We start from the raw sequence: 13,498 nt of genomic DNA on the forward strand, positions 1-13,498 counted from the left end.
ATATACACCTAAGGGAAATGATAAATAAATAATTAAATATAGTTGCTCACTGATCTCCAATGCTAGTGTTTTTTTTTTTTTTGACCTGAACTCTAATGTTGAACTGTTATAGTCTAATTTGTAGAATCTAAAGCCCAAATTTAAAGAACCAAAAATGGATGAAATCTGAAAACCTTAAAGTGCCATAACCGGTTGAAATACCAATTAGTACGAATAATTCTTCCTCATAATATGATAGATTATTGAAAACTCATGAAAAAGTTAGATAAATTATACAACATATGCAAGTTAATAATAAAGTAATGTTTTCAAATCAGGTTTGTTATTAATTTATATTTTGACATTATGGCAGCATTAATGAGCATTTTTGGCTAACTGGCTGCTTGAGTTCCTCATAATATGCTAGTTGCAAGTTGGATTCATTTGTTGTCACAACTTTATTCTCTGATAGTTTACCAAGTTCATTGAGTCTTTGAGCTTTGAACTTGTCAAAAGTATTGCTATGAGTGTGATTGTGGGTTATCATTTTCCCATCTATGCCATCATCAAACTTGAACGAGGTAAAGGCCTAATTGCAGTTTGGGTATAAACCTTAGAAGAGCAGAATATAACAAATTCAAGTGAAAAATCAATCATAAATGACAGCTTTGGTTTCTCAGCAAAATTAAGCAAATATATTTATTTGCAACTTATTGATTCTCTCTATTACACAATTGAGCATCACATAACTTGTTTGATGCCAACATCAAGAACAAAAGGAAAACATTGAAACTCTCAGCTTGTTGAGAGCAGCATACATACATTTTTAAAAGCTTCTCAGATTATTAGCATTTTGCTTCCTCTGAGTTTGGCTGCGGCTATACAAAGAAGACACAAGGTATTTACCATTGTAGGAACGTGACCTCTTCATTGAACTAGGAACAACACTATGCAGATACCTTATCCTGAAAGAAGAGCTTCTCCCTCTCCCTCCTCCTCTCCCTTTTGAACTACTTGCCCCATTCTCATTCTCATTTCCATTAACATTAACCCTCTTTGAACCAATTCGTTCACTCTCAGTCTCATCCCCAATAACTCTATTCGAATCGGAATCCGAATCCGCAGATAGAACAAATGCAGATGCAGCAAGAGCAATATCTGCAACAGAAGAAGAATCCAGAGAAACAGATCTCCTTGGCCTAATCATGCTTAGTACTCTTTCACCTCCCAATTGGCCTTGTTCTTCTCCTTCTTCATCCTCTTCCCTGTTCCTCAATTCAAAGCCAATATTTTGAGTATTTTCCATTCCTCTAAGGCTTCTTCCATTGTTAATATTTTCCACAGATCTCATCTCCAAGGAACCTGAACCTGAACCTGAACTTGAACTTGAACTTGAAGTTGAATCAAGAACATTAAGATTATGATTATGATGCTGCATAGATGGAACCCTAAGAGTGTTCTTGGAAACAATTGGAGCTCTACACATAGGACAATTGGTGTGTGACCTAAGCCATGTATCAATACAAGGCAAATGAAAAGCGTGGTTACACTTTGGCAATAATCTAACATTCTCATCTTCTTGAAACTCGCTCAAACAAACAGAGCACTCTGTTCCTTCAATCAAACCCTCACCTCTCTTATACCTACAAACAGCGATTGCGTTGATGATCGATTCTTGAAGACCGGGTGTACGGATGTACCAGATCGGGTGGTCCACCACAGGACCGTGCTCCTCATCAACGAAGAAATCATCACGCGTATTATCCTGTGTTCGAAGACTCAACGGTGGCGATAAGGATCTTCTCCTCCTTCTGAAGATCCTCGCGAAGATTGCACAGCAAATAACAACGAAGAAAGCAGCTCCGATAACGGAGAGAGCAAGGACCAAGTAGGGCGACAGCGCGTGGCTTTTTCCATGGTCTGATGTATCGTCTAAGGGGAGAGGAGGAATCGGTGGCGGTGGTTGGGAATAATAGTAGTATTGGGGGTTGGTGATGCAGATTTTGAGGCACTCATCACAGTTTGAAGAACAATTCTGCTCCACGTGGCAGAAGGACTCGCAGAATTCTGGCATGAGTTTTCTGCGATGGTGAAACACCATTTCTGAGAGAAACTGTGGTTAGTTAGGGTTTTAGGGTGTGAAAGAAGAGAGAGAGAAAGAGAGAAGGAAGGAAGAAAAAGAAGAAATATGAACATCAGCATTCAAAGAGAGAACAGAGAAGGTGGTGGTGGATGGTGAAGTTTGGTCTCCTAGTTTGACTTTCTAACTTTACATACACACAAACACTTACTTACTTCATAATTCATATGTAATCACCCCTATCCACATGGATTATAATAAATTACAGATTTGTTTTACTTCTATATCTACGGAATTTATTGCATATCAGATTTCATTTATTTTTTTTTGTATTTTATGTGGGAGTAAGTTACTATTTCGAGAAAATATTATATACAAATTTGTTAACTTCTTCATCAATTCATTCGTTGCTACCTACGTGAGACTAATTTTGTCGTTATAACACCATTTTGGATCTTTATTTATTTATTTATTTATTGTTTTCGTGTGTAGTTCTTTTCCATTTAGGGGGAAGGGGTCGGTTCGTCGGTGGGCTTGGACCCGGTACTTTATCCGATAAGAGCGCAATTTGCTGCAACCACAAAATTAAGGTGACAATGTTCACTAAAATTACTACGAAAATTATATGGCTAGCATAATTTATATATTTTATTTCCTAGCAAAATTTGTATAGGCTATATAGTACTCTTATTGATATTGACATCGTCAAATAATATAACTTTAGTTGTCATTAACAAATTAATTCACCTAACATTGCATAGTGGCTTACATGGGCCACCATATTAACTATTAAGCTTCAGAAATTTGTTAGCAATCAAGGACGGTAGAGAGATATTTTATTTTAGTCGTCCCTTTTCCGGTTTTCCCTTACTTTCTATTTTCAAACGAAAGAGCAGGTAATAACTTATGAATAATATTATTTAGCTAAATTTTTTTATAAATTAAATTCAATTAAGTTAAACAATAAAATTTGAAATAATATTAGTCATAATTAATTTTAATTATATTAGACTAATTTAATTAAATTTAGTTAATAAAAATACTTAGATGTATAACATTATTCATAATTATTAATTTGAAATGCAAACCCAACTAACCTTCAAGAATAATAGCGTACTAACTCTAAAATGGGTGAAATTTTAGTACAAGTATGTCAAAAAAGTGAAAAACACGAGCGTTGAATGAAACCAATAATATTCACTAAGAAAAGGGTTATTCGATTTCTTTCTTTTCGGTCAACAGTATTGCTAGATTTGATGAAACATGTAAGAACCAGCCATATTGCTCAATATGATCTATGGAATCCTATGTCCTATCTTTAGGATCCAAAAAGGGAGAAAAAATCTATAATTCCGTTGCCGGGAATCGAACCCGGGTCTCCTGGGTGAAAGCCAGATATCCTAACCGCTGGACGACAACGGATGTTGATGTCAATGTTTTGCAAACTAGTTTTATATAAAAATAATTACCAAAGTTTTACACATGCATGCTCTCGCCACCTTTTAATATAAATCAACTTGCGAATTATGTTAACCAAAATAAATTTGTAACAAACAACAAGATCAAGATCAGAAGCTTTTTTTGGGGGGGGGGAGGGAAGGGGGATTAAGTAAAAGAAAATGATGAGATTTGCCTTCAAAGGTTGAAGCGGAAATGAATTCTCTCCAATTTTTTTAACACTTGACAGAATACAATGTAATCTCTTATCTTTAATTTTATAAGTGAGACAAGAAATAAATAAGAGAAAAAAAATAATAAATAATTAAATTAAACACTACACACCATCTAATTTTTTTTGTACAGGAGAGAGTCCACTCCCGGTTGAAGCCTATTATTAGAAGTGAATTCATCAAATACTTAACGTGCGGTTCCCTTTTGTCTTTGGGACAAACCTTTGCTTGGAGTTTACCAACAACTATCATGGGATGCAACATTTTGACATAGTGCCTGATTTCATTACTTTAGTTTTGTTTACCTTAAACTATAATTTAGAAAGCAACTTTTAAAATGGTCAATCAATTCATTTTTCTACCTCACATAAAATATGTTCTATATCTCCATAAAAGTATAAACATATTCAATTAGACGTTGACTAAATGTATTTACGAAAATCTATCAATTTAGTCAATAGTTATTAGGCACATTGGGAATAAAATTTTTGTAATTAAAAAAAATGATTAAATTAATAAATTTTCATAAACATATTTAATCAACATCTAATTAGACATATTAGGTATTATATATGTTGTCAATTAACAATTTACGATATCAATCTTTGAAGAAAATTATTAATTGAGTGATTGTAAACAAAATATGATTAATTCGTAATATTTAAAAGACTAATTTAATTAAAAAAAATTTCAAAAATAAATTTAAAAAATATTAAAACTTTTTTTGCGAGGACGATGGTATCATTTGCCATTCTTTCATCATGAAATAAACAAAAAATATTTCTTTATATACTAAGAACATGTACATAATCATTATTGTTGCAACAATTAAATAATATATTTAGATATATTAAAAAATTAAAAATATTTTTGTATATAATTTTTAACTAAAATAACTATTATTAACAATATTTATCTATAAAAATATTTTTGATTATTTGTAAAAATTTATTTTAAATTATTTAATTAAAATATAAAATATTTATTATTTTAACTTTTTTTTTAAAGAAAGAGCTCAACACAATAAGGTGAAGCAACTAAACAAAATAAATAAACAAATGCTAATCAAACAAAGAGACATCTCTTCATAGTCATATCTAATAATACCGTCAACAATTAAAAGATCAAACTCAGTCCACTCTTGTAACTCCTAATTGATTTGTTGAAAAAAATTGCAACACCTGAGATATCCCCTAGCCCCCACCAGTCCTCTTTTACCATTTTGAGAAACCCACATGAGTGATCCAATAATTTAAACTCCGAAACAGCCTCAGACTCCCTAACAATCTACTATTTTTCACAATCAAAGGACAATGGTCAGATAAACCTCTTTACCCGCTTTTCAGCATCGTCTCAGAAAACTCTTCAATCCATCCCACACTAATTAATACCCGATCAAAGCGATTGCACAATTGACCCCGGAACTACGTATATTTTCGATCATTCAGCTCTAGAACCACCAGCTCCATATCTTGTATCCATGTTTTAAAAACTAATGCTGATCCTGTAAACATACTAGCTCATTTCTTTTCTTCCACTTGCACAACCTCATTAAAGTCACCCATGTAGCAAATAGGGACTTGACACAAACCATAGATAAAACTCAACCAGCAGAACGCAAAATTAAAATTCTTGTTCGTCAACACCCCTTCCACACACAACCATCTCTCCCCTTTACAGCAGTTACGCAAGTCAAATATTAGTACGTCCCACCACAAAAAAAAAGACCTCTAAAAGCACCGTCCGGAACTCACAAGAACCCAACCCACTGCATCATTTTCCAAAATTACACTGCATCAACTTTGTATCCACCTGCTTTTTCGTTTCTATTAATCCTAACATGTTCAAACTATATTTTGTCTTAAATTTTTCATCATACCCAAGCTTCCAACACCCCCTAAGGCCTCACATTCAAAAACTAAAATCATTTAAAAACTGTATTATACACCTTATTCCGATTTTTAGGACGACTCCTTGCTTTTCCTTTTTGTTTTGCTTGCTTCCTTTTCTGTTCAATAAGTTCATTCTGAGTTTGAAGAGCAGCCATAATATCATCTTCTTCATCATAAGGAACAACTCCTGATTCTATCGCCAAATCCCAAGCTATTCTATTTTTCTCCAAGTCTGCAACCCAACTACCACCTTGCTCTACCTGGTATGGCTCACTGTCAACGTCATTATCTGATCATCCTGACCTCTCCAAGTCCCTTAGAGCCCCTTCCTCTTGGACACAAATTTCCTCTAACAAAATAGTTTCACCCCTTGAATCTAATTCCTCCGCTTCACCATCCCTCATCGAGCTAGCTCCAGTATTCCATTTGTCAGTCGCATTCACCCTATTTGCTCTGGCACATGATCTATTTAACCCCCCAGCTCATTCCTAGCTACTGTTTTCCTTACCTCTCCTGCGCTTACAGCGTCACCCTCTGCACCAGCCTCATATCTCTTCTTTGTCAGTTTCTCATCAGAATATGCCATTAACCCAATACCATTTACTTTGTTGGCTAAGCAGTTTTCTGCCAGACTCGCCTTTTGCCTTGCACCTCTGATCAACTCTTTCCCGGCGCCGGTCAGCTCAGTAGTGGCTCGACAAACTCCTTGCGGTTTACTACTATCCATGTCATCGTCCTCTACCCAACGGTCATCATAGCCGCTGCCACCAACAACCAGCCGTCCTGCTTCCAGCCCTCCCGTTCCCCCCACCATTCTCCTCGTCGCTGTTATGCCTCACAAACTCCACAGCCGCTGCATGAAGGGCAGAACCTTTCACCCTCTTCTCTCCCAAGATCGCGCAGTCCCCTTCACTGGCGCCCACGACCTCCGCCAAAGCAGACTTAGGAATACGCAGAACAATGTACGCACCATCGCACCCCACCTCAAACTCTCCTACGGCGCAACCGAAGCCATGGCCATCCCCAACAAGAAGCTTTTGGCCTCTTCTATCCGTGTAAAGTGCCGCTGGATTGCTTCTGGTTGTAAGTACCCGACCTGCTAGGGCTCCAGGCCCTGTTCCATCAGATGAACCTGTTTGGTATTAGCCCATATCATACCATTTATCTTTGTCATGCTGAGCACTTCTATTGGGCCCCTTGTAATTTAAACAACCCATATTAGAGTTCAATTTTACTAAAGTAACCTCCCCAAATCTTACTCCCATAGTCCCAGGATACCGTTTTTTCAGACATGGCTCCATTGCTGCTTAATGGGGATCCCAAAGAATCCGCAGATACCATAACTGCCTTCCTAATCATAGAATTTGCTGTTTTTTGTTTGAATTTTCCTGCTGCCATTCATCCAACTCCTCGATTGCAAAGACCTTTCTACCCTTATCATGATCTTCTCCTCGTGGCACCTATGTCAACATCTCTGCCGCCATGTACCAACCTAGTTTCGAAAATTCCTCCCTTCCTTCATCAGCTTTGTTGTATCCTTCTTCAAAGGCAACTCCCTCTTTTGTTACCGGTCCTGTCTTCTGCAAAATATTCACCTCGGCTACACGACTTTTTCCACGGTCGATGTACTCCTTCTCCAATGGACTGTTACTATCTTCATCCTCCTTATCCTTTCTTGCCTTAACGTCAATGTGCCTTCTGTACTTAGCCTCTCCCACAAAAATCTCTTTTTCCCGTAATCGCATTCGGTTCATCTCTTTTGTTACTTTCAAAGCCCCTCCTTTTGTCGTGTACTCTTTCTCAAATCTAGAAGCTATGCCTGGTTGACAGAGGAGACAACTCGTCGACGTAGAAGCTTGATAGCAGAGGCGAAGAGATGAATGGTGGCAGACGCAACGCCAAGCTCTGAAGTCAAGTGGATGGGAAGGAAGAAAAGTACTGGAAGAGGGCCAACCGGGGAAGGTGCTGGGGTTGAACTGATGATCGTGGCCAGAATCCAAAAACGCTGCTAGTTCGTGGCGTCTCACTGGCGTGGTGCTCTGCCCTGTTGAGTCCGTAGATGGTGGCGTGTTGGCCTAAAGAGAAAGGCTTCACGGTGGTGGGACTTGGGAGGATCTCTGTTATGTTCGCAAAGAGGAAGGCTTTGGCGTTAGAATTCGAAGGAAGACTTAACTAATTTTTTATATTAATTAAAATACAAAATACATGAATATATATAAAAATAAAAAAATACCTTAGCTTTTAAAATGCGGGTCAGAACTTTGAGCGGACATTCTTCAAGTTTCATTAGTTTTTGAAATTTTAATTCTTGAAGCTCTTCTCTATTTAACTGCCTGATAATAACAATTAATTATACTAACTGCCTGATAATAACAATTCATGATAGGTTGATATATATCAATTATTATGTACTCTTTTTTACTAATTTTATATCAATCATTATATACTTTTTTTTTGTACTAATTTAATTTCTTTCTCTTTGAGGTGGACTTAAATGCATTGTTAAAATTATTATTTTTTATCCATATATACTGTTTTGTTTTAATTAAACAGAATTCATTAAAAAGTATTCGTTCTCTTTCACCGCAAGAAAAAAATTTTTGCTCTTTTTTCTTTCTTCTCTCTTACAGTTTACTCAAGAAACCAAGTTCGAAGAACTTCAATCTTGCATTCAATGGATTTCATTAAGCAGAGGAAAGAAGATGCATTTTTGGCATCACATTCATTTTCAAAGTACAACCAAAAAAAGGACAGGTAACTTTTCTTATATTTTAATCTTTTTTTCTCATATATTTATATCTATTCCTAACTATTTAGGTTGAATAGAGGGAGTTTTCATTTCAAAGAACAATTTTTAATTTGGGTATCCGTGAAACACCACAATACTGATCAATAGCACCAATATCAAAGGCTACGTTTGTTGTTAGAGATGAGACAGAACATGACACAGAGATAATAGAATGGAGACATTAAAAATTATTCTTTGTGTATTTTGTTTGGATACGATGTACAAGATTCTAATATAACGTACAGTATTATGTTTGGATACACATGGACAAGACTAAAATATTATATGAAATGACTAAAATAGCCATGTGATTCTAAATTTTCTACATCAAATACAAACTAATTTAATAGAAGATGAGAGTACGTAGGAGTACAGACAGAACTTGAAAAAATTATTTAAAAAGGCAAAAAAATTTAATAAAATAATATATATAATAGTATTTATATTAAAATAAAATTTATAAATATAATTATTTTATTTTTAAATTTATTATTAATATGTAGGAATACATATGGTTAAGATTAACAAAAAAAATAAATCTGAGTTTGATTAATAAAAAATTTTGTTTAGGTTAATAAGCCAAATTAATTTTAAATAAAAAATTAATTTTAAAAAAGAATCCGTTTTTACATGAAAAAAAAATTAGTTTTTGCATATAAAAATCTATTAATGTTTAATTTTTAGAAATTAACGTTTAGTTATCTGTTGTACCTATTGCATATGATTATCTGAATTTTGTCGTGCATTTGTGTTCTGTTACCAGGTTGAGTGGACGACCCGCAGTTGTTTGGACTTGTTCCACTGGCGATAGCAGAGACGGATGCCTTGGTAGCAGTTGTTTGTCCACTGCTGTGCTTCACTATCGTCGAGTGGCATCGAATGGACCGGGTGGTTCGGTCTGCAGCACATTCCCACTAGGCCACTGAATATTAACGAGATGCACAGGCTGGATGGGAGATTCGGTCGCGGCGAGTGGTTCCCGCATCTGCTTGGCAGCTGGCATGAGATGTGGGATGTTCGGGCCGATCATCGTCTGCTGATATATCATCATATAGACCTGCGTCCGTCCCTCTCGTATATGACATGGTACCTACAGTGGACGCACACAGAGTTATTCGGATTGAGTGACCAACACTTAGTGCCTGCTGGGGGTGGTGTCTGAAGACCTGCCCATACATCATCCACTTGCTCCAGACCTGCATCGTCCAGAGGACGGTCACCTGTCGGAGCTCAGGCCAGCTGCCAGAGGAGGGAGAGGTAGGAGACGGGGGCGAAGCAGGGGGAGAGGCAGACGCGGCGGAGGCCGTGGGAGGGAGGATCCCGAGGAGGTACCCCGCCAGAGAGACCCTGTTAGCCCGCCAGCTCACCGTTCTGACGATGCAGGCCAGACGGTTGGATCATTGTCAGGTCCTGTGCTAGGTGACTACTTGTCTTTGAGGCCGCCTAGGTCACATCATTTGGAGGTCGGGACCAGTCACCAGGGGATGCGGCCAGACGCGAACCTTGGGTTTGACATCGGCACGTAGTTTCAGATACCTTTCAGCCCATCAGAGCTCGGCACACAACCAGACTACTAGCCCATTTTGGACACCCAGGATATGATTGATGTCACGATGATGGTGCCGGACTAGGTGACGGGCGCCCTACAGGGAGGTGAGAGCGGATTTGGAGACATGTTGACGATGCCACATGATACCCAGCCATTCTCACATATGCAAACGACACCACCTCAGTCTGCATACCTGCCATACCACATCGATACTAAAAATATAATTCCTTTATAAGTAGTTCATTTTGAATTAATTCGGATAACGTACGAATAAAATACATGTAAGTTAAAATACGTGCGAATAAAATACTTAATCTTAGTAAAATTATCTATGTTTTTATTTGTTCATAGATTATTTTAATTTGTTTATTTTATTTATTTATACATTTTTTTATATTTAAAAACCCACCAAATCAAGAAATTTATATTTTATATTCAAATTAAATTAAATTTATATTTTAAGTTATTTGCTTAGGTTATTTTATTTAGGTAGTTATTTTTTAAATTTTAAGTTATTTGCTTAAGTTGTTTTATTTAGGTTATTATTTTTTAAATTTAGAGTTTTTTTTGCTGACGTGTTGCTCATACATTAAATTTGAAAATTATTTTCTTAGATGTCGTCATTAGAAATTTTTAAAATTTTATTTATAAATTATAAATTATTTGCTTAAGTGGTTATTTTTTAAATTTTAAATTATTTACTTAAGTTGTTTTGCTTAGCTTGTTATTTTTTAAATTTTAAGTTATTTGTTTAGGTTGTTAGTTTTTAAATTTTTAAATGCACTTTTTTAAGTTGTTAGATATTTGATTTTTAATATTGTTGAGCTAATTTAAAAAATAATTTATAAATTATTTGTTTAAAAAGTTACTTTTAAATTTTTAAATTATAGTTATAGTTTACTTTAATTATAATAATATTACTCTTTTATTTAAAGAAAAAGATAATAAATTATTATTTTTAAAAAATTAAGTTCACTTAATAACTAATAGCAATAAATAAGTTTACATAATTATTGTGGTTACCTTATATTCCTTTTTATTCTCTTTGATTTTCGAAAAAACTATAGTGTTAAATTAGTTAGTTATTAGAGTTTATAATTTAAATTTATTTATTTTATCTATAAATTTAAGTCAAATTGAAATCAAACACAATTATGTTTCAGAAAATTCTAACTATGAGTCAACTATAAAAGTACGAATTAGAAATATATAATACAATATCTCAATCAATTACTTTCAGTTAATATGCTTAACTGAAAAAATTTAAGAAAAAGATAATTTTAATTCGTTATACATAGATTATTTTTATTTATTCATCTTATTTATTTATTTTTTTAAATTTAAAAACTCACTGAATTAAGAAGTTTGTTTGTTTTTTTATATTAAAGTCAAACTTAAATTTGTTTTTTTAAATTTAAATTATACTTAAATTAAATGTTGATAAGTTAATAAAATTTAAATATAAAATATCTTTTAAAACCATAACAAATTGTAATTTCAATATCTATTTTCTCCAAAAATAATTAATTAATTAATATTTTAAAATTTTAAAATTTAAAATAAAAAAAATTGATATCAACACATCATTATGAAATAATTAAGTAACTATAATATTTTAAAAAATGTTAATTATTGACATGGAGCTAATTTTTTAATTTTATTTGTTATAATAAAATTTAAATTTTAAATTCTACCTATATTTTTACAAAAAATTTTAAGTGTTCAAGTTGTGGTTATCTCCTTCAAAATATTTTTTTGTTTGTTTTCTTAAAGTTGAAGTTTAATTTTATTTAAAAAACATGATTGAGTTAAAATAAAATTTGAGAATGATGTCTTTTATTTAATGTAATATTTTGTACAGAATTTTTTACTTGAATTATCCAGTGAGATTGCAAATGATGGTAGATCGGAAGTGTTGGAAAATGTTATTACACCAGTTAAGTGACTATTCTCGGAGTCCGAAGATTCGGGGGCGAAAGGAGATACTTCAACTTGCAAAATAATTAAGATTGAGAATAAAAATTGAGAATTTGAATGGACATATTTTAGAATCCCCTTTTTAAGTTTACCTAATAGAATAATGTCAGACATATATTTGTTTTAGTGATAATATTATTTGTTCTTAAGTTGTTATTTTTTTGTTTTTTGTTTTATTTTTATGTTTGGAATTTAGAATTTTTTAATATAAATTAATATTATTTAGTTATTACTTGTGATTTTTTTTTCAATTCATATCGTTGATATTTTGTTAATTTCTAATTTAGTATTTGATATCATAAAATTTTATATTTCTAATATGAAATATTGTTGATATAATTAAGTTAGTTATTAATTTTTAATATGTAATTATTTAAAATAACCTAATTCTAATTTCTAATGGCTAATTTAAACATTTTGTTTAGACTTTTTAATTTAAAAAATATTTTTTTTTTAATTCTTAAATAAGTAAATATCTTTAAAAATATCTTTTTTATTTATATAATTTATAATAAGCAAATTTGCTAACTACGAAATATTAGATTAAATTGAATGAAATTACTTATTTTTTTAAAATATGAGATTATTTATATTATTTTAAAAAAATTAATATATATTTTTCTATACCTAATTTTTTTTCTATTGTTCCTAAAAAATTGAACTAATTTAGTAGTTCAAAAAAAATAGAAAATTTTTTGCTGGTGTGACGCTAATACATTGAGCTTGAAAATTATTTACTTAGGTGTCGTTATTAGAAATTTTTAAGACTTTATTTATAAATTATAAGTTATTTGTTTAAGTGATTATCTTTTAAATTTTAAGTTATTTGCTTAAGTTATTTTACTTAGATTGTTATTTTTTAAAATTTAAGTTATTTACTTAGGTTGTTAGTTTTAAATTTTTAAATACGCTTTCTTAAATTGTTATTTTTATATATTTACATAATTTATAAGGTTATTAATTTTTAAATTATAATTAATTTTTATTTTCTGACTATATTAAAAGAGTTTTATATTTTAAAATAATATTGAATTTTAATTTTTCTCATACCATTATTTTAAAAGGAGCGTAAAATAAAATTTTAATTATTTATTTAATTAATAAATTAATTTAATGATAAGATCAGGAGTGATATATACAGGGAATTATGATTCAAGATGTAGTTATTATGGATGAAATTTGTGCTTCCAAATCAGATAAATGTGTTATTCTAGTTATCCGCGTCTTTCACAGGTAGCATGAGATACATGTTTCATAATTATCAAGATACTCTAGCAATTTATAAAAAATATATGGATATCCTGATCTCTTCATCACAATGACATGTAACTCAAGTTGGTAAAAGATTGATAGAGTTAATAATCTAAAGAACTTAAAGGTTGAAGACTGACCAGATATATTATGTAGAGTGTTTAAAATTAAGCTTGACATGATAACATCCTATTTTAAGCAAGGAATTCCATTCGAAGTGCAAGATACATGTATTTCTCATCATTTAACCTTATTTTTAGAAAAATTTTTTGTTAAATTATTTGCACAGTTATATATTTATCAAAGTATATA

At 32.4% G+C, this 13,498-nt stretch overlaps 1 protein-coding gene and 1 non-coding gene across 2 annotated transcripts; both read right to left on the reverse strand.

Annotated features, from left to right (window-relative positions):
- Positions 1-651: 651 nt before the first annotated feature.
- LOC112783569 (uncharacterized) lies at positions 652-2,495 on the reverse strand. The gene has a single exon (XM_025826567.3). It carries the CDS (start codon positions 2,078-2,080, stop codon positions 806-808), a length of 1,275 nt encoding a protein of 424 aa, XP_025682352.1. The 5' UTR covers positions 2,081-2,495; the 3' UTR covers positions 652-805.
- A 914-nt stretch (positions 2,496-3,409) lies between these two features.
- TRNAE-UUC (transfer RNA glutamic acid (anticodon UUC)) lies at positions 3,410-3,481 on the reverse strand. Its single transcript has one exon. It is a non-coding gene; the product is annotated as a tRNA-Glu (tRNA).
- Between the last annotated feature and the right edge of the window lie 10,017 nt (positions 3,482-13,498).

This window comes from Arachis hypogaea, chromosome 20, assembly GCF_003086295.3.
Source record: "Arachis hypogaea cultivar Tifrunner chromosome 20, arahy.Tifrunner.gnm2.J5K5, whole genome shotgun sequence".
NCBI classification, from domain to species: domain Eukaryota; kingdom Viridiplantae; phylum Streptophyta; class Magnoliopsida; order Fabales; family Fabaceae; genus Arachis; species Arachis hypogaea.

What these genes read in the sequence shown, in the direction of transcription:
- LOC112783569 (XM_025826567.3), bottom strand. Translation starts at nt 2,080, where the DNA reads ATGGTGTTTCACCATCGCAGAAAACTCATGCCAGAATTCTGCGAGTCC.